At 39.4% G+C, this 22,791-nt stretch overlaps 1 protein-coding gene across 1 annotated transcript in view; it reads right to left on the reverse strand.

Annotated features, from left to right (window-relative positions):
• Positions 1 to 774: 774 nt before the first annotated feature.
• The window catches only part of LOC124793790 (cyclic nucleotide-gated cation channel subunit A), a 595,917-nt gene continuing 573,900 nt past the window's right edge, over positions 775 to 22,791 (reverse strand). The window contains exons 7-8 of the mRNA XM_047258047.1: positions 13,378 to 13,507; positions 775 to 1,588 (exon numbers count right to left, since the gene is read on the reverse strand). Of these exons, the coding sequence (XP_047114003.1) occupies positions 1,432 to 1,588; positions 13,378 to 13,507 (287 nt within the window). The 3' untranslated portion in view covers positions 775 to 1,431. The remainder of the gene's footprint in view (positions 1,589 to 13,377; positions 13,508 to 22,791) is intronic.

Raw genomic sequence — 22,791 nt, forward strand, 5'->3', positions numbered from 1 at the left:
TACTAGCTTGTATTTAGACATTATTTTACTGTAACTCTTGTAATGGTCACAGCTACATATTTCTATTTTTAGGAAATATGTTCACCTAGGTCAAGTCTTAGCTACAGTGGGAACCCTTAAAGTTTATTTTACCACTTTTTAACTAGTCAAATATGTCACTGACTTTTGTATCTAGACACATTAATCTTGTGCCTCACATTAAATGGTATTCTAATGGTAGCATTTCTTATATACCACATATGCCATTTTTCATAGACATTTTGGTAAAAATGATAAAGTTATCACTATTGTAGGTATGACTAAATTAAAAGGAAATAATGAATTTGTAATCTTTGGTGTGCATGCAGGAACTGTCATATTGTGGCTTACTCCTTACCTTATTAAATAGTAGCAAACTAAAGAAAGCATTTTCTTTGATGTGAATACAGCTGATTAGAGTCAGTAACAAAGTATTGTTTGTGTTACCCGTGTATGAAGTGTTAGTGAGGATTTAAAGTAAAGACATTGTAAAACCCATAAATCCATGTAAGAAATAGGGACTGCAAAGAGAATGGATACTGACAATCTGAGTTGTTCTCTTAGTTTTGTACAGTGCACCCCATGAATATATTCTGTATTAAAGTATGTTTGGTTGAAATTTGTAAAAGAAGTTGACTGACATTTGGTCAGTAAATAATTCATTGTCATAACATAGATTACATTAGAAATGTGCACAGAACTATAATGTAAATTAAGAGTTTCTTCCATTATAAGAATATATGCAATATATATTGTTTAAAATACAATAGCTACAAACGTTTTCAAATAAAAATTACAACTGAAATGGACATGTTTTAATGGATGGCATGGTAAATCTTGGAATATTTGCTCCAATTCTGCACTGCAATTTCATATCTTATTATAAAACAATTATCTTAAAGTCTGCACTGTTTCAAAACTTTATCACTTTTTGAGGACAGAAGTAATTACATGAAAGATATGTTACTGGTTTAAGAAGTCTCCTGATACAAAAATATATCTTCTCATATTTGTCACTCACCACTGTTACCATCACTGCTGAGGACTCCTATGCACAATTGTCACATCTCTTCTGATGAAAACATATAGCAAACTATGGCTTCAAATCCTCAGCACACACAGCCAATAGTTATCAATGAATGTTTTAGTAACTTAAGTAGTTTTATGTGAAGCTCAGTCACTCAGGCAATCAAGAGATAAAAAGAGGCTAACAGAAGACGTGAAAAATTCTTCATTGTTCTGGAAAGTTAGAGCTGATTACAGTGTACTTGAACTTAATCACAAACTGTGAACAAACTATACATTTGCACATGTGTAGAGATGAAAACAAATGTTGGTAGAATACACTCAAACACATATGGCAGTAGCTGTGACAGTCTGACAGCACTGAAGCCACCAGATTTTCTCTGGTGCCTACATTGTGTTTTGTTTGCTTCTTCGAAGGCGAGAAGTTGTGGGTCTTTGGAAGGATCTCCTCACTTGGCAGTTTGCCTCTAGTTCTTTGTCAAAAGATGACAGTGATAATTTTTCCATTTCTCCAGGTCTTAGTGTGTCTTTTGCTCTACTGCTGCTGTAAGATAAAACAAAAACAATTTACATCAGTTATTTGTATCTATGAATTGATTTGTGTATAGTTTTCCATTGTAAATGATATTACAATAGGGAACACATTTACTTCAAAGCTAATTCTCTTCAATACATGCAAATTACTTTGTTTTAAAGATTAATTATCATTTGGATATTGTCCAAGGACCACTGAGTGTCATACCTCAGGTGAATTATTTTTGTATGGTGGGTTAGAAAGAAATCAATTTAAAACTAAATACTGAATATTGTAGTGTCCTACAAGACTATTAATATTGTTCAGATGGCCTAGAGAGTAAGATGAACCAGCAGAAAGTAAGTTGTGTTGTGACTGGAAGATGCTAAGGGGTAATTCAATCACAAAAGTGCAAAGGTTTTCTTTATTCATGTGCATTGACACCATTCTTTTACATAGAATGATTATTGAACTTTAAATGTAACTGACTGAGTGTGGATGGGTGTAAAGAATGTGGGTTGTGATTATGGGGCTGCTGACAGCACATTAGATTAAGGTTAAAACCAGTTCTGACCTGTGGCTTACTCTTGACTAGCACCATGGAGATTCTTGGGCTTATAAGCACTGCTTAATAGGAAATAAATGGAAATTAGGGTTTAACTTTCAATGACTAAAACATACTCAACAGTGCCATAATCCCTCATTGTGCAAGATGCAGTAGAAAGTTTTGGTATTTTATCCATGATACTGGCAAACCATCGGGTGATTAGGAAATGTTCACTGTTACCTCTACATCGATTGACAGATAACAAAAATTTCTGTTGCAGTAAATTTCAAATGGATGTGTTCTCCTTAATGGCATCAGCCTTGATGGCAGGTTATGAAACAGAGATAAGCGTTTGGATAACTGTAGATCAAAACTTTCTAACAGAGTTGTGAAGACTTATCATTTTTTAAACAGAAGCTTCATGTAATACATTGATCACATCCAACAATTAATCTGAATTGTATACTACTTGTTTCACTGATATTTCTATATATTTTTACTCTAGTCATCTGCTACATGTTATACATATGCCTGCATGGACACTGATTCTTTGGTGCTCTGTCATTACGTCACCAATGTCTTGGACAGATAATAAACATTTGTTTCGTGAAAAATTGTCCAATCAGAAATATCTAAAAAATGGCATTTAGTAATGAGTTTCAGCTCTATCTTTTTATATTATTAAGAGGTCATTCTATTTACCCATGAGAACCATGTGTAACAGGTGTATAAATAAAAATGCTGAGCGCTGTGCTATCAGAAGTTACAGAATTTAATATTCTAAGAATGAATTTCCTTTTAATAAGATATTTTTCCCTACAACATCAAATAAAATTGAAAAGTGTAATAACCTCAAGTCTTGCCCCGAAAATCAAATATTACAGGAGATACAGAAAATTTAGTGAAGATAGGAAAGAATAAGCAGCAGGAGAGATTAGTTTTGGCAAGAAAAATGAGAAGTGAGAAAGATTAATAAAATTGTGTTGGCTGCAATCTATCAATGAAAATAATCAATTTTTGAAAACGTAATTGCATGGATAAAAAAATCTTCTCAGGAAGCAGTGGCAGGAGAACACACAGATAAAGGTATTTACATTCGCAAGCTTTGGAGGGAGCCAGTGGCTCCTTCTTCTGGCAGAAGGACTGAAGGAGAAGGAAGGGCAATGAAGAAAAAGTACTGGTGAGATTTAGAAAATAAGGAGAGTTAGTGCACTGTACATGGTAGAGGTGGGGGGTGTTCAAACAAGTCATAAAATGAAAGATATAAAAAACTAAAAGGGAGTGAAGAAATGCTGAGACCAAAGAAATTAATGTGAATTAAGATCAGGTGGGTGGTGAGAACCAAGGACATGTTGTAACATCAGTTCCCACCTGTGGAGTTCTGAGAAACTGGTGAACTGGTGTTTTGGTGGAAGAATCCAGATGACACGTTTAGTGAAACAGGCACCGAGGTCATGACTGTCATATTGTGGAGCATGCTCTGCAATGGGATATTGTGTGCTGTCAGTGTACACCCTTGCCTATGGCTATTCATCTTAACTGATGACCAGATCAGGCCCATGTAAAATGCCGAACTGTGTTTACATGATAGCTGGTGTATGACTCGTGTCGTTTCATGGGTGGCTCTCCCTTTGGCAGTATATGTTTTACCATTATGGGCCTGGTAAAGGTGGTGGTAGTCTTACAGTGGGGACAGTGACAGGGGAAGGGGCCATAGGGTAGGGAAATGGGTGCAGAAGGAGCATAGGGTCTCACAAGGATACTGCGGAGATTGGAGGGGTGATAAAAAGCTATTCTAGATGTGGTGGGCAAAATGTTGCACAGAATGGACCTCATTTCAGTCCAGGATTTTAGAGAGTCCAGCCTTGTTGAAGTAGCGGATTGATACATTCAAGATCAGGATAATAGGATAATTTATTACACACACACACACACACACACACACACACACACACACACACACACACACACACACACAGAGAGAGAGAGAGAGAGAGAGTTATGACAGAAATATTGTGCACTCCAGGTATAGAAGGGTAGTATATTGACAGCAATCATTTGTATGTAGGTGATTCATGTGAAAATGTTTCTGACATTATTATGGCTGTATGATGAGAATTAACAGACTTTGAGTACAGAATGGTAGTTGGAGCTACATGCATGGGACATTCCATTTCAGAAATATGAATTCTATACTCTGAGATCCACAGCATCAAGAGTGTGCCAAGAATACCACACTTCAGGCATTACCTCTCATCACAAACAATTCAGTGGCCGACAGCCTTCACAGAATGACTGAGAGCAGTGGTGTCTGTCTAGAATTATCAGTGCTAATGGATAAGCAACACTGTATGAAATAATCACAGAAATCAATGTGGGACATATGACAAACACATCCATTTTGAAATTACACCAAAATTAAGCATAATAGGCTGTGGCAGCAGATGGCTGATATGAAAGACTTTGCTTACAGCAGGACGTCACCTGCAGCACTTCTCCTGGGTTTGAGACCATGTCAGTTAGGCCCTAGACAACTGGAAAACAGTCACCTAGTCAAATGAGTTTTGATTTCAGTTGGTAAGAGCTGATGGTAGAGTTCGAGTGTGGCGCAGACTCCATGAAGCCATGGGCCCAAGTTGTCAACAAGGCACTGTGGAAGATGGTGGTGACTCCATAAAGGTGTGCACTTTGTTTATATGGAATGGACTGGTTCCTTTGATCCAACTGAACTGATCATTGACTGGAAATGGTTATGTTCAGCTACTTGGAGATCATTTGCAGCCACACAAGGAATTCATCTTCCCAAACAGTGATGGAATTTTTATGGATGATAATGCATGTCACCGGGCCACAGTTGTTCGTGACTGGTTTGAAGAACATTCTGGACAATTCGAGTGAATGATTTGGCCACCCAGATAGCTTGGCAGGAATCATATTGAACATTTATGAGACATAATTGAGAGGTCAGTCTGTGCACAAACTCCTGCACTGGCAGCACTTTCACAATTACGGACAGTTATTAGAGGCAGCATGACTCAGTATTTCTGCAGGGTAAGAGTTAGCCTGATGCTGGCACTAATAGTGTCCATAATCCAATACTAATTAAATGCTAGTTGAAATTCAAGAATTTGTAGGGAACATGGATAAAGGCATCTAAAACTAAGACTTGTTTGAAAGTGTGGGCAAAGACATAACATCATTTCCCGTAAGATATAACACTTCCAGAAGTAAGTGGTGTAGAAAACTGATGAAATGCTCTTAATAGAGGTGTCATAAATGCAGTAGAAAAGATACTAGGATAAGGAAAAGTCAATAAAGATGCAAACACAAATAACAGAAGAGATACTGGAATTACTGAAGAAATGAAAAAAAAAAAAAATATTTTGGAAGTGAACATCAGAAATATAAATCATGTAATAAAAAGGTGTGGCCAATCTTTCAGGACCCAGTCCTCAGAAAGACAGAAAAAGGAACATGCTGTATGGACATGTCCATAAATGCTTTATTTCCATTTTAGAATCCATTTTATATAACATCCTAATACCAGCAGGAGATCAGAACTATAAAACACTGACATAAAAAGAATTGCAATTTTAATAAGGAGTTGTGCAACATAAACAAGAGTTGGTAGCTGTGTTTCTACATCTGAAAGATCATGCCTATTCAAATTTTATGGCAGTTACATAAGAGTGGCGCTAGTAGTGCCACTATGAGGATACAAATCAGGTCTGCTTTAAATACCTTCTGTAACAATCACGAGTGACAGTTACCTTTGAGATTGGTCATGGTGAGTTGGTGTTGCTCAAGAATGGCTTTAAGATGACAAAGGCACCATCATCAACACATCATTGAGTTTGAATGAGGTCATGTAATATGGCTTTGAGAAGCTGAACGTTCCTTCTGTGATACTGCAGAAAGACTTGGTAGGAACATAAAAACTGTACATGATTACTGGCATTGGTAGTCATGAGAATGTACGGTTGCAAGGAGACCAGGATCTGGATGACAACATCACGTTACCGAGAGGGAAGACCTTGGTGTTTAGCGTATGGTTCTGGCTCATCATATTTTAGATCTATCTTCAAGAGTCTGCCAGTCCAGTTTCTTCAGCATATCTTTGATGCTCTCCCATGGATCAAACAAACTTGTGACCATTCATGCTTCCCTTCTCTGTATATGTTCAATATCCACTGTTAACCCTATATATTAAGAATCCCACACATGAGCAGTATTTTAGGATGAGTTATGTGAGTGATTTGTAAGCAGTCTTTCTTGTAGACTGATTGCATTTCTCATGTTGATCATAATGGTGTGCAGCATGGAGTGACTCATTTATTTAAAAGAATGTAAAGTGCAAGAAATATATAGAATCAAGACTAACCCTATACATTGAAGTGCACAAGGCCTCTACTGATTTTCTTGATTTCTCTCTGATTCACAAACATGTCTACTGTATTTACAAAACACTAATAACTGACAGAGAGACTTCATTAAGCTCTTAATGTCCAAATAGTCTCCTGTACCTTAAACAGAATATGTTGTGAAATTTGCCAAAGGCAAGGCAAAGTGATCATCCATACTGCAATTACTCATCGTCTACTAAAGGCAGACCATGCTACATTAGTTCTGTTAGAGCCAGACAGTCAAAAAATCATCTTAATTCACCACTAAGTGAGACAATTCCCCAAACTTTGGAATGCAAACAGAATGCAAAAGGCTGTGCTGATTAATTCAGATGATGTTGTAAGGGTAGAAAATTTTAGGGACTGGGAAGGAATTACAAAGGGAGTCCACAGGGTTCAGTTTTGGGTCTATCCTATTCTAGGGTGACCACACAATCGTTTTTAATGGGACTGGCCTTTTTTTTTCATTCTGTATACTGTTATCCTGCAAAATATTCAATAGGACACCAAATGTACAATTTTTTTTTCGCAATCAGCAGTAACCTTAGTTTTTTGCTTCATTTTGTTTTTTTAGTTAATTTTTAGCTCAATTTAGTGTCACAGACATAGTTTTTTTCAACATTTTCTTAAGTCTTGCCTTGTATTGAATGTAAAGATAGAATAAAGAAGCATTATTTTGGTCACAGGATGAGGAGAGGTGCAAACAGATTTTCTGTCATCTCACTCAGCACCAGTGATTCATGCGTGACCTTTGCGATTCATATCGATTATTTGCTTCTGCAGAAATGATGGACAGATGTTACAAGTTTTTATTAAAGAATGTTATAGGGCTATCAATGTTGAATTGCATTTGTAATAGCCGGCCGCAGTGGTCTCACGGTTAAGGCACTCAGTCCGGAACCGCGCGACTGCTACGGTCGCAGGTTCGAATCCTGCCTCGGGCATGGATGTGTGTGATGTCCTTAGGTTAGTTAGTTTTAAGTAGTTCTAAGTTCTAGGGGACTGATGACCACAGATGTTAAGTCCCATAGTGCTCAGAGCCATTTGAACCATTTTTTTGCATTTGTAATTAAGAATGAGCTATTTACTGCTGGATGACATAAATTTGCTGTAGATGCAACCAACACAAGGTCTTTGGATCATTACAGACAACAATAAGAAGTAGGTGGCAGTTTCAACACTGGGTTCACCAAGTTTGCTTCAGTGTACTCTATTATCTGTTGTTTACTATTTGTGGAACTAACACATGCCCATTAATATGGGGAAAAGAAAGTATTCATTCTCGAAAACCATGAAAGAATGATTCCCTTTCTTGTGTCATTCAGTTTTTTCCATTGAATACAGAGGCTGTGCCAATATAATGCTGCACATAAAGAAAAAGAAGGACCTGTTGGCAGTTTCTCTGCGAACTTCTAGCAACATAACTTCCTTTGTGAGTAAAAATAAACTACAAACAGAGGAAGATAAATGTAACACTGCAGATGAAGAGCTGTTTGCATTGCATACCACAAAACACAATCATTCTTTCCATTCAATGAACTGCAAGGCTCTTCTCATCAGAAACATATTTGAGAAGAAATTCACATATTTGAGGACAAAATGCAAGTCGATTTTAGTGAACATTTTGTCACTTTGTGCAATGAATGAATTTCAGTCAGAACTTAAAGATACTAAGTATGTGTCTTGGCCGTGCGATCTAATGCACGGCTTTCCAGGCGGGAAAGAGCACCAGTCCCCGGGCCGAATCCACCCGGTGGATTTGTGTTGAGGTCCGATGAGCCGGCCAATCTGTGTATGGTTTTTAGGTGGTTTTCCATCTGCCTCAGCAAATGTGGGCTGGTTCCCCTTATTCCACCTCAGCTACACTGTGTCGGTGATGGCTGCGCAAGCAAGTTCTCCACGTATGAACACCAACATTACTCTACCACGCAAACATAGGGGTTACACTTGTCTGGTGTGAGACATTCCCTGGGCTGGGGGAGGGGGGTGGGGGTCCACCAGGGGCCAAACCGCACGATAACCCTGAGTTCAGTGTGGGGTGGCAGAGGGGTGAAGTGGACTGCGGTAGTCGTCGTGGGGTTGTGGACCACTGTGGCTGCGGTGGGGATGGAGCGTCTCCGTTGTTTCTAGGTCCCTGGTTAACATAACATAAGTATGTGTCTACGATGGTTGATGCATCAAACAACAAAAGCTTAAAGCCAGCGACAGTTCTAGCTAGGTATTTCATTCCTACCAAAGGTGTACAGTGTGAAGTAATCTGTATTTAGAACACTGGTGGAGAAACGGTAGAATTATTAGCTGTCTACATTCTGGATGTTTTAAGAAAGCAAGATATAGTTGACAAGATACACAATGTTTATATTCCAAACCGAACAGTGCTCTCAAGATGAATATTCATGGTAACAGTTGTGCAGCCCACATGGTTCACAGTGAAGTTCAGACAAGTGCAGGCATTCTTCCCATTGACATAAGAAAATAGTGAATAAAATCTTTCAATTTTTTCATATTTACACTGTGCATGTGGGGAGCCTGAAATCATTTGATGATTTCATTGATGCTGAATACAAGCAAGTTCTACTTAATATTAAACTTGATGATTCTCATTGTTGCCTAGAGTTACAGGAGTTATTGATGTGTATTAATCTTTTAAATCTTATTTTCTGTCCCAGGATAGGGTCCTACATTGCTGAAACAGTATTTTGAGAACCTACAGTAACTTCTTTGGCTTCAGTTCACACAAAACCAACTGAAAATGTTTTCAAATTCATTCCAAAAGTTTGAAAGAACCATAATGTCAGTCACAGAATCAGCCAAGGGCTTAGAGCTATGTAAAGAAAAAATCAGTAACAGAGAATTTAGTAAATTTCAAACTTTAGTTATTTCTCCAATTTGAAGTAGCTTGGAAAAGGAAGATATTTTTACTCAGTCAAAATATGAGGTGATTACCAATTTATTTCATGACACTTTTGTGACTTATTTAGAAAAGCAGACTTCTCCATTTCAACCTCGGAAAACATTTGATGGGATAACACTGTAAAATTCTGTTTCTTAGGCTGAGCTTTTAAATTGTCTGAAAATTCTTAAGACTGTAGATTCAGGTGCAAAATTTCAATTAGATGAAGATGTATTATTTGATGAAATAGTACGTATTAACAACATTGTATTCATGAAACTCAAGGAATGGTAGAAAGCAAATTTGGAAACAGATGAGAGCTGGTTTGATGTATTCCATACACTTAAAAGGACAGGTACCTCACTTCAAAATATAGAAATGCTTGTGAGTTTTTCTCTTGCTGTACCAGGAACAAATGCTATTGTGGGAATGGTGTTTTCAAATTGTTTTACCACTGAAAGTATTGAAGCAGTTGTAACAAATGAGACTCATTATTAAGACCTTACCTACCAGGAGTTCTACAACCTGCTATTAATCAATTCAAAGGTATTGAAAGATATTAGGTCATCTGATAAGCACTAAGTTAGTAGCAGTGTTCCTGATACTGTAGCTAAATGGTCTACAGATTTTTGATGTCTACATTAGTATTCATTGGTTAGAAATCATTTTACCAGTTTCCCAGTGTTTTGAATTATAACCACTCTTGGCAAAACAATGAATTATCATGTGACACGGTGCCATTACAATCATATTTTGAAGTGTCTTGTTTAAATGGATGCCTTTTTATTTGTATAAACTTAAGTTTTTATTTATTTTAGTGAAGTGATGGAGTCATGTATGCAGAATATTTTATTTTTTTCTAGAGGCCTGTTTTGACCCATTTTTTATCCCAATTTTTCACAAATGTCTCGTTTTTTCACGTAGAAAATCTGGTCATGCTATCCTATTCCCCATAATATGAAAATGACCTTCCACTTAACATTCAGCAACTAAAATCTTTACTTTTTGTAGATGATACTAGTGTCGCAATAAACCCTATTAGAGAGAAAGCAGTAGAAGAATGGCAAATGATATTCTCCAAAGGATTATTAAGTGGTTCTTAGAAAATGGACTAACCCTAAATTTTGAAAAAAAAATGCACACACAATATGTGGTTCTGTTCAACAGTCATAGCAACAAATGATGTAGCACATGGGTGAGAGTCAATACATGGAGTAGAATGCTCCAAACATTTGGGTATACATATTCATGAAAACTTAAACTGGAAGAAGCATATTACCAAGCTTCTCAAACAATCAAGTTCCGTTACTTTTATTCTTCATATAATTGCTAATCTTGGAAACAAACAAATCAATCTTCTGACGTATTTTGCATATATTGACTTAACAATGTCTTATGGAATAATTTTCTGGGGTAACTTATCACTGAGATTGATAACACAAATGCAAGCAGTAAGAATAATAAGTGGTGTTCACCCATGGGTGTTATGTAGGTATCTCTTCAAGGAGCTACACATTTTAACTCTGCCATTACAATACATATATTCTGCTAATGTAATTCATCATAAATAATCCAACATAATTTGAGATGAACTGTGATTTGCATACTTACAACACTAGAGGGAAAAATGACCTGTATCACCCATTGTTAAAGTTGCCTGTGGTTCAGGAAGGAGTTCAATATACAGCAACAAAAAATTTTGAACATTTGCCCAGTAAAATAAAATGTCTGACAGGTAGCAAAGCAATTTTTAAATATAACTGAAAATCATTCCTCCTGGGCAACTCTTTCTATTCCATTGACGGGTTTCTACTTAAATAAATGTAAAAAAACTTGTTTTTAAGTGTACTGTATCTCTTGGACTAAAATAATAATATGTACATTAATGTTAACACAGATCACGTACACATATCCTGTACTTGTTCCACATCATTTCAATAAAAGTATCATTCAGATGATCTATGAGACATGTAAGTAACTAAATAACTAATGAACAAGATTTTAGTCAGTGTCTAAGAAAGGGTGATCATGTTATGAATGTGATGCAGGAAACTGCTGATGCGTACATTCCACAGAACATCACACCATTTATGAAGACTGCCTATCAATTGGTGGGAGAAGTGCTACTACGCAGTCAGTAAACGTGCAGTGCTGCAATAGTTCATTACTGATCTACTGCAGAAGAGCCTTACAGCCATTCTGGTAATAGATGAAAAGTCACCATATAATAACAGAGAGTGAAAGAGTGCGGTAGTGATAGTTTTTGCACTCAAGTGCCACCAATTCTGCTAAAATACGGGAAGCAATTATGAGGATATTCAATACCCATAGGAGGTCACCTATGTCTGCCATAAGTAACCAACACAGTCTGTGACAACTTCTAGAGACACTGTTAGGGCAATGGCAAAGCCTTATGCTAGTGTTACTGCTACCGCTATCCAGCACTCTGTTTTCAGGCCACAAGTGGCCCATCGTGACCATCCGACCACTGTGTCATTCTTGGCTGAGGATGTGGATAGGAGGGGTGTGTGGTCAGCACACCGCTCTCCTGGTTGTTATGATGGTTTTCTTTGACTGAAGCTGCTACTGTTCAATTGACATCACGAGGCTGAGTGCACCCCGAAAAATGGCAACAGTGCAGGGCGGCCTGGATGGTCACCCATCCAAGTGCCAGCCACGCCTGACAGTGCTTAACTTTGGTAATATGATGGGAACTGGTGTATCCACTGTGGCAAGGCCGTTGCCTACAGCTATCCAAGATCTAGCTTATTTTGAGCAAAGAGGGCGCAGAGATGGGCAGTTTGGAATATATAACAACAAAGAAGATTGCAATTGCCCGTTCTCCATGTAGAAGCTAGATCTCCTGTAGTAGCAGCCCTAGACACTGGCCCTGGTAACCGCTAGGTGCACTATACAGTTTCTTGTTATGATAGGTTAATCAATAGGGAATGTAAATCCTCCTCACTTTATTTAAAAAACCCGGTAGACAATGCTCAGCTCTTTGTCATATGCAGTCTTAATTTGCACTCTTACCACAGAAAGCCTGCACTTCTTGAGGCAGCTGCCACAGAGTTGCTCTTACAAGCTACTTAGGGCTCTTACAAGCAACTTAGAAAGGAGCTTAGAGTGCGTGATGAACTGTTGATTAACTTGGATTTCTGAAACCAAGAAGGCTGACAGTTGCTTTTATTGCCTGTTAAGGATGTATAACTGTTGATGATCTGATACAACTGGAGATGGGTTTGTTATCGAGACAAGCCTGGTAGGAGTTTCTCCAACAAATCTCTGTATATGGTATCATATCTTTGATGGACAGTGAGCTCTCCATGTCCTTCCATGTTATAGTTCTGTGGTGCAATGCAACGGGTGGTGATTTCATTCCTCAGCAACACAGCATTCAGCTTGTGGACAAATATTTTCAACAAGAAACAATTCAGTGAATGCTGCAACTACCACGGCATTCAATTTTGAATCCTACAGATTGTTTATGGACTGCTTTCATGGAGAGTGTCTGCATACATGTCACGTTGACAGCAGCAAAATGAGAAGAATGGTATTGACTTGCTATGAAGCTCATAAACACCATTATTAACAGCAGCAATGAATGTGCTTTATTACTGTTTGTTATAACTACTCTCCATGGCAGTGGAATTTGTATTATACCAAAGTGACATTTCCACTGTGGACATTTGAAAGTTCTTTGTTCAGCTCTGGACTTCCATGTTTTATTCATTATGAGTCTTACATTCTAGACTTCAACAAAATTTGACACACAGTGTTTTAGTTTCCCCTTATGTTTCCGACTTTTCCTTGATTTGTGAAAAACACTGTAGCTGTATAGCAAATTGTGGTGTCAGCTTACATGAAATTTGCTACCCTCTCTTAATGTGTCAGGAAAGGGAACCATTCTGGGAGAATGTGCAGATCAAAATGTAAACCTAGAACAGAAAAGGATGAGTGCCACACAGTCACCGACCTCCTTCGGCTGCGGTCGTCGTCTTCTCGTCGCTCGACGCGTGAGAGGCGCTGTTTCACTTTGCTCTGGTGGCTCTTGTACTCTGCCATCAGGCGTGCGAACCGCGTCTGCAGTATCTCTAGAGTGTTCTCTGCAAAGATATCAGACACACATTTGTTAGAAACCTGACCAGTGGTCTCATAAGACTTACAATAATGAATTAAATACGATGTTCCCACTACAGCTTCAGGGAGCAGCAGCACACAAACATTGTTGTATGAGGTCTGCTGGACCTGACATGGATAAAATGAGAACAGAAAGTGCAGGCTGGATAAAGTTGTGTATTCAAGGACAATCTCATATGTAGGTGAGAATTTCTAAATATGCCATTGCTGTGTGAATTATGTGTGCAATATAAAGTGCAAATAAGAAAGTAACCACATAATAAGGAATAATGATGTATGTGTGACAAGTGAGTTCAGAGACAACTGGACTGTAATACTGATGTGGTCATATGGCTCATTCTCTGAATGTAAGCTACAGAAACATTTAACCAGAATATGCATTGGTCTCTGCTAAGAGGAAAATAAAGCTTGATATTGGATCTCATATGATACCATACCAGTAATTGCTGTCCATTAATGGATGAAATGATTTGAAAAAGTGGAAAGCTCACATAGATGCAGATACACTGATACACCATGGACACTTTACAACATACGCAGCATGCTTGCCTGAACACGTATTAAAGTGATACACCGAGAGATAGATATCAGGTAGAAGAAGCCTGTGCAGTGTATGGGGTGGCTGTGTCTGCTCTGAATCATACACTAGTCGAAAACTTCTTTAGTGGTTCAGAGATATGAAAACTAGTGTGTAATTGGAATTTAACCCATGACGTCTGTGTAACAGTATGACATGCTGACTACTCATAGAACAACTTTAGAATTTGGCTGCAAATGGATTGTTGTTGTGGTCTTCAGTCTGAAAATTGGTTTGGTGAAGCTTTTCACATGAGTCCATCCTGTACCAGTCTCATCATCTCTGCATAACTTTTGCAACCTAGATGCATTGGAATCTGCTTATTGCTTTCAAGCTTTGTCCCCCATCTCCTCACCCACTCACCCCCCCCCCCCCCCCCCATCTCCACACATAAGTACACTTTCTTCCATTATCAAATTAACTATTCCCTGTGCTGTAAGGTGTGTCCTATCAACCAATTCCTCCTTTTCATCAAGCTGTGCAATAAAAATCATTTCTCAATGACTTGATTCAGCACCTCTTCATTGGTTATCCAGCCTACCCACTTAATCTCCAGAATTCTTCTGTAACATCACATTTCAGAAACATGTATTCTTTACTTGTCTGTACTGCATATTGTTCAAGCTTCATTTCAATATAAGCAAACATTCCAGACCAGCATTTTTAGAAGAGACTCCCTAAGACTTCAATTTATATTTTGTGTTGATGTATTTCACTTTTTTTAGGGGAGCTTTTATTTCTATTGCCATCTAGGTTTCATATCTTCTTTAGCTCTGTCAGTGTCAGTTATTTTGTTGCTCATATATGTAGAGGGTGTTGAGGGTACACATACAGATGTTTTAGTAACTGGTACCTTAATATCTGTCCACTTCAATGTGTTAGCTGCTTTTTCTCTGAGTCCAACAGTCTTCCTGCAAACACATCAAATAATTTGTAAGTGTTCATTTCTGAACTGTTTTAACTGCACTGTGAAGTGGACTATGCCTGTCAGTATAGACTTCCTGTTTTGTGTCCATACTTCAATACCTGATCTGCTGCCCAGGGGAGATACTAACTTGGAGGTACTAACCAACCTGAAAATACTAATCATAACAAGCATAATTATTAATATTCAAATCAAGTAAATATTGATGTAATGTTATTTGATACACTATCTTTGCCCATCAGTATAGATATCTATACTTATACTTCTAACAACCTATATATATAAAGGGCGAATCACCTAAAAACTTGCACCAGAAATATTGCAGAAATGGAAAGTGCTATTGATGTGCAGTTTTCACAAAATGCACTGGTAGTTAGAGGCTTGCATTGTTATCCAATAAACAGATTATAATAATACTTAGAAAGTGTATTTTTGTGCAAACAAACACTTTTTAAAATGGAACAATGCCTATTGACATTAACTAACTAAAAATAGAGTAAACTAGAATGTCAGTGGTGTTTGTTGCAGAACTCTAGTGTCAGTCATTTACAAAACATGGTATTCTGAAAAGTTTACACACCAATGTTTGCTTACAGTGTGCTTGTGTGTTCCTTGAGCACACTGCAACTTGCTAGTCAGTTAGTGCGTGACAGTCCAAGTAGCAGATCATGAGTGGACGATGTTCATTTTTGTACGGTGTATGCGGCAAGATATCTCAATACCCATCAACCATCCCAGCAGTTATTTATTGAATTCTTCAATTATGTGAAAATGGTTGTACAACACCTAGACTACATAACAGAGGGAAACAAGTGACAATGGAAGAGGGAGGGAAGTTAATCTTCTTGTTGCTGTTGCAGTTGATCCCCACTTTAGCTCTCAAGCAAATCACACAAGGAAGTGGCTTTAGTCAGGCAAGTGTCTTACACATTCTCCATTGACATAGGTTCGATCCCTATCACATCTCTTTCCATCAAGAGCTGCATGGAAACGATTATGAGAATCATGATAATTTCTGTACATGGGCATTAGCCAGGATACTCCAGACCTGTATCTTGTTTAGTGATGAAACTACATTTACCGATTATTGCCAGGTATACTGCCAAAACAAGCACTATAGATCTGTTGACAATCCCCATTGGCTTCGTCATGTGGAACGTCAGTGTCCATGGAGTATAAATGTGTGATGTGGACAGTTAGCCAACAGGTCATAGGCCAGCGCTTCAAACAAGGAACACTGAACATGCACAAGTATCGCAGCCTCCTGAAAGGCCCTCTTCCAAGGATGCTAGAAGATGTTCCTCTGCAGATTGGGAGGAACCTGTGGCACCAACATTATGGTTGTCCAGCCCATTGTGCATGAAGTACTACAGCATGTCTTTGCACATTATTTCCAAATCATTGGACTGGACACAGAGGACCTGTACCTTGATCAGCCCACTCCCCGGATTTGATGCCTACAAATTTTTCTCGGTGGGGAAAGCGGAAAATGCTATCCACAGGGATATACCAACTACACCCGATGATATGGAGTGACGTATTACTGCAGCCCACTAGGAAATCTCCGCTGAAATGCTAACACATGTGCAACAGTCGTTCCATATCAGCCAGGGACTATGTATTGCCACTGCCAGTGGTCATTTTGAACACATCCTGTGGTCAGAAGCCACATAACTAGTGTATGCACTTGTGCTGTTATTTAGTGTGCGCTACCACAGGCATTGTACAAATGTCGGTGTGGGAACATTTCAAAATGCAATATCTCATAAACAATTCACACTAGAATCCTGTAACAAATACCACTGACATTTTAATTTACCCTACTTTTAGTTTGTTAATGCCAATAGGCATGTTCCATTTAAAAACTGTATGTTGTCACAGAAAATACACTTTATAAGTATTATTATAATCTGTATATTGACTAACAATACGAACCCCTGACTACCAATGCATTCTGTGAAAATCACACATCAATAGTACTTTCCATTTCTGCAATACTTGGGGTGCAAGTTTTAGGAGCTTCATCCTGTACACTCTCATTTTCTAATCTTATTCTTTCAGTATTATCTGATTTAATTCGTCCAAGGGAGATATTTCACTGATTCTGCGTATCACGTATCTGACAGTTGTTGATGGGTATGTGGAGGTGTGAGGCAGGAAATGTCTATGCACAAGTAATGTAATTTCATCGCTGATTCGCGAATGCAATGATGGCGCCCAATGGGGACCCAGATGTGTTTCATAGGATTTATATCAGGCGAATTTGATCGTCGAGACATCAACATGAGTTCACTATAATGCTCCTGGAACCACTTTAGCATGGCTCTGGCTCCGAGACACGGACAACTATACTTTTGAAGGATGACATCGTCATCAGAGAAGACATCAAGCATGAAAGGACGCAGATGGTTCGCAGCTGTCAGCGTGCCTTCGATGTTACCACAGGTCCCATGCAAGCGCAGGAGAATGTCTCCAATAGCATATACTGTTCCCACCAGCCTGCATCCATGGCGCGCTACACGTTTCCATCCACTATTCACCTCGATGACGGCGTTTGTGGATACGACCAGCGGCCTAGCGTAGCAAAAATGTGACTCACTCGAATAGCTGACAACTTTCCATCAATCGACGGTCGAATCCGGATGGTTCTGTGCCCGCTGTACTCGTAACTGTCGATGTCGGGTCAACTTATGAACACGTAGGGGTGATCTTCAGTGGTCTCATAAGACTTAAAAAAATTATGAATTAAATACGATGTTCCCATTACAGCTTCGTGGAGAAGCAGCACACAAACGTCGTTGTATGAGGTCTGCTGGACCTGACATGGATAAAATGAGAACAGAAAGTGCAGGCTGGATAAAGTTGTGTGTTCAAGGACAATCTCATACGTAGGTGAGAATTTCTAAATATGCCATTGCTGTGTGAATTATGTGTGCAATATAAAGTGCAAATAAGAAAGTAACCACATAATAAGGAATAACGATGTATGTGTGACAAGTGAGTTCAGAGACAACTGGACTATAATACTGATATGGTCATATGGCTCATTCTCTGAATGTAGGCTACAGAAACAGTTGACCAGAATTTGCATTGGTCTCTGCTAAGAGGAAAATAAAGATTGATGTTGGATCTCATATGATACCATACCAGTAATTGCTGTCCATTAATGGATGAAATGGTTTGAAAAAGTGGAAAAGCTCACATAGATGCAGATACACCGACACACCATGTAGTAGCACTGGTTCTGGAAACTTTACAACATAGGTAGCATGGTTATTAAAGTGATACACTGAGAGATGGATATCAGGTAGAAGTAGTCTGTGTAGTGTATGGAATGGCTGTGTCTGCTCTGAATCATACATAGTCGAAAACTTCTTTAGTGGTTCAGAGATATGAAAACTAGTGTGTAATTGGAATTTAACCCATGACGTCTGCATTACAGTATGACATGCTCACTACTCATAGAACAACTTAAGAATTTGGCTGCAAATGGATTGTTGTTGTGGTCTTCAGTCTGAAAATTGGTTTGGTGCAGTTTTTCACATGAGTCCATCCTGTACCAGTCTCATCATCTCTGCATATCGGGTCAACTTATGCACACGTAGGGGTGATCTGCAGCGGAACTCCATGTTGAACAATGTATGATGAACGGTGTGTCCCAAACCACTTGTGCATGCACGAACGTTGTACTCTTTCAACTAAGATGTCCAGACCACCATCTGTCCTACTTTAAAGAGCAGACAAGCCTCTAAACTCCACGTTCTGTGAGAAGTCGTGGACGCCCAACCATGTAGCCACAAAAATCTTTGGTCATTTGCCAAATAGTATTAAAAGTCTGACAGATATCCAAAAAACATTTAAAAGCAAATTGAAAGAATTTCTGTGTGACAACTCCTTCTACTTAATAGATGAATTCGTAGATATGAAGTAGTAACTGTAAAAAAATTATTAATTAATTACTTTGTGTAAAGAAAACGTATGTTAAGGTGACAAGTTCCACACCATTGCGAAATGTCGTATTCATGATCTGTGGAACAAGGATTAATGTATGTGCGCATCTATTGGTAGCTTAACTGTCCTTCTACCTCCTTCTGTACATGCTTACGCCAGTAGTACATGAACATTCGACAGCTTCGCCGTTTTCGCGATACTCGTTCACAGGCTTTGCGTAATAATAATCTGCCCTTTGTCAAAAGATTGAAGGGAGGATATAAGATGAACATCAACAAAAGCAAAACGAGGATAATGGAATGTAGTCGAATTAAGTCGGGTGATGCTGAGGGAATTAGATTAGGAAATGAGACACTTAAAGTAGTAAAGGAGTTTTGCTATTTGGGGAGCAAACTAACTGATGATGGTCGAAGTAGAGAGGATATAAAATGTAGACTGGCAATGGCAAGGAAAGCGTTTCTGAAGAAGATAAATTTGTTAACATCGAGTATTGATTTAAGTGTCAGGAAGTCGTTTCTGAAAGTATTTGTATGGAGTGTAGCCATGTATGGAAGTGAAACATGGACGAATAGTTTAGACAAGAAAAGAATAGAAGCTTTCGAAATGTGGTGCTACAGAAGAATGCTGAAGATTAGATGGATAGATCACATAACTAATGAGGAGGTGTTGAACAGAATTGGGGAGAAGAGGAGTTTGTGGCACAACTTGACTAGAAGAAGGGATTGGTTGGTAGGACATGTTCTGAGGCATCAAGGGATCACCAATTTAGTACTGGAGGGCAGCGTGGAGGGTAAAAATCGTAGAGGGAGACAAAGAGATGAATACACTAAGCAGATTCAGAAGAATGTAGGCTGCAGTAGGTACTGGGAGATGAAGAAGCTTGCACAGGATAGAGTAGCATGGAGAGCTGCATCAAACCAGTCTCAGGACTGAAGACCACAACAACAATTGTCAAAGTCACTCATTTCAATGGATTTCCCCGTTTGCAGGTCATTTCTTCGCTAGGGTGATCTCCTATCCGTATCTGCTCCAGCTACACACTTTTGTCACTGCGTCATGCGCCCGCAATCCCACCAGGAGGCATCCAACGATGTTGTGGGCAGTGGTCATAATGTTTTGGCTTGTCAATGTAAACCACTATTTGTTCATTTCGAATAGTCAGTGCTAAATGTTGAAAACTGACGTCGGAGAATATTTTTCATATTAATTTGTCCGTTTTCAAGTGCTACAAGCAGATAAATGCGAATTATGTAGTCACAGGCAGCAGATTAGCTACTTTCTATTTTTATTTTATATATAATAAGCGACTTGCTATTAATTTTTGAATTTATTACTGTTACCTCAATATCCTTCCTCTATTATTGTTTCGTAGAAATGGCAGACAAATCCTTAGGCTTTTAAAGCAAATGAAGCATTGTACTTCAGTGCTACGTCGCTTTGTAAACATATTTCCTGGCTAGAGTTGGTGCCACTCTCCAGTACAACGGATATCCACCGACGACAGCGAGAAACTACCGTATAGACCAAGTGGGACAATGAAAGTACACGTACACCTTAAGCCACGACACACGGCAACTGGGACATTACTGTCTCCGCAGTGTTGCACCAATTCTTATGCAATACGTTTGTTTCTTGTTTCTGTCGGCATTGTTACTAAGATGGCACTGATCGCTTTTCCCATTTGCTATAATAATGCAATATATCAAACCAATGCAAATTTTACGAACAAAATTACTCCTTTTTTTTTTTTAAAAAAAAGAAAAGGTTTATTTAAAAACAAACATTTTAGCATTGCTGCTATAGATAATTGATATTTAAGGTTTTAAAATCGTTATTAGTAAAAAATAAAAAAACACCTGTTACAAGCAACACCTGTTGAAGGTTGTGTGGAATATGGGATGCAAGTGAACACAGCAAAAACAAAGAGTATGGTCATCAGTACAAGACGCAGGCTGTCCAATATTAAAATAGGACAATCTACCATTATCCAAGTAAGTGAATTTAAATATCTTGGAAGCACAATAACTGAAGACTTGAGATGTCACCAGGAGGTGAAAACTCGAATTGCCATAGTGAAGGAGGTATTCAACAGAAAGAGGAGACTCTTATGTGGCAAATTAGATAAAGGACTAAGGAAAAGGCTTGGCAAAAGTTTTGTCTGGAGTGTGGCACTATATGGGGCAGAAACATGGATCCTGAGACGAGAGGATGAAAAAAGGTTAGAAGCATTTGAGATGTGGAGGAGAATGGAGAGAATAAGCTGGATGGAAAGAGTGAGTAATGAAAGAGTATTGGAAAGGGTTGGTGAAAGAAGATGTCTGCTGAAGGTTGTAAGAGAAAGGAAAAAGAGCTGGTTGGGACATTCATTGAGAAGGGAGTGCTTGCTAGCAGATACTTTGCAAGGACTGGTTTGTGGGAGAAGACTGAGAGGAAGAAGGAGGTACAAGATGATAGTCGACATAAAGGGAAGAGGAAATTACGCAGACCTGAAGAGGATGGCAGAAGACTGGATACCCTGGAGAACTACCATGTGAAAACCTGCCTTTTGGCAGAACACTGATGATGATGACAACCGAGACCAAACAAATACCGAAGAAACTAAAATACTGGTATCGGTTCTAACAGCTCGGACTTTCACATTTCTAGTAAGACTGATCGCATACGTAAAGAAAGTGATGGCTAGGAGGTAACGCCCAATCGGTATGCAACACACCCAACGTATAGGTAACGCGGGTACGACCTTAAACAACACCGACTCGAAGGAAGGCCTCGGCGCTTGTTCGTGACGTCACGTCAGCTAGGCACGGCGAACGCCAAGTCTGTTGCACGCAGAAACGCCTGGGCGTGCCTATGACTATAAATCTCTTATTTTTGGACAAAATGTTTGGTATTGTTTTGGATTCTACAGTTTTATTTAAATGAAAGATTTTCTTAGTATTGTAAAGCTACAAATGAAGATCATAGTTCTGTATTACTGAATCCTGTCGAAACAAACGTAGATCAATATGAGAAGATGCTTTGCCCCATTCCGAGCTTCGGAAATTTTACATTCAAGTAACTACACTCCTGGAAATGGAAAAAAGAACACATTGACATCGGTGTGTCAGACCCACCATACTTGCTCCGGACACTGCGAGAGGGCTGTACAAGCAATGATCACACGCACGGCACAGCGGACACACCAGGAACCGCGGTGTTGGCCGTCGAATGGCGCTAGCTGCGCAGCATTTGTGCACCGCCGCCGTCAGTGTCAGCCAGTTTGCCGTGGCATACGGAGCTCCATTGCAGTCTTTAACACTGGTAGCATGCCGCGACAGCGTGGACGTGAACCGTATGTGCAGTTGACGGACTTTGAGCGAGGGCGTATAGTGGGCATGCGGGAGGCCGGGTGGACGCACCGCCGAATTGCTCAACACGTGGGGCGTGAGGTCTCCACAGTACATCGATGTTGTCGCCAGTGGTCGGCGGAAGGTGCACGTGCCCGTCGACCTGGGACCGGACCGCAGCGACGCACGGATGCACGCCAAGACCGTAGGATCCTACGCAGTGCCGTAGGGGACCGCACCGCCACTTCCCAGCAAATTAGGGACACTGTTGCTCCTGGGGTATCGGCGAGGACCATTCGCAACCGTCTCCATGAAGCTGGGCTACGGTCCCGCACACCGTTAGGCCGTCTTCCGCTCACGCCCCAACATCGTGCAGCCCGCCTCCAGTGGTGTCGCGACAGGCGTGAATGGAGGGACGAATGGAGACTTGTCGTCTTCAGCGATGAGAGTCGCTTCTGCCTTGGTGCCAAT

The sequence above is a fragment of the Schistocerca piceifrons genome, chromosome 1 (genome assembly GCF_021461385.2).
Source record: "Schistocerca piceifrons isolate TAMUIC-IGC-003096 chromosome 1, iqSchPice1.1, whole genome shotgun sequence".
Classification (NCBI taxonomy): Eukaryota; Metazoa; Arthropoda; class Insecta; order Orthoptera; family Acrididae; genus Schistocerca; species Schistocerca piceifrons.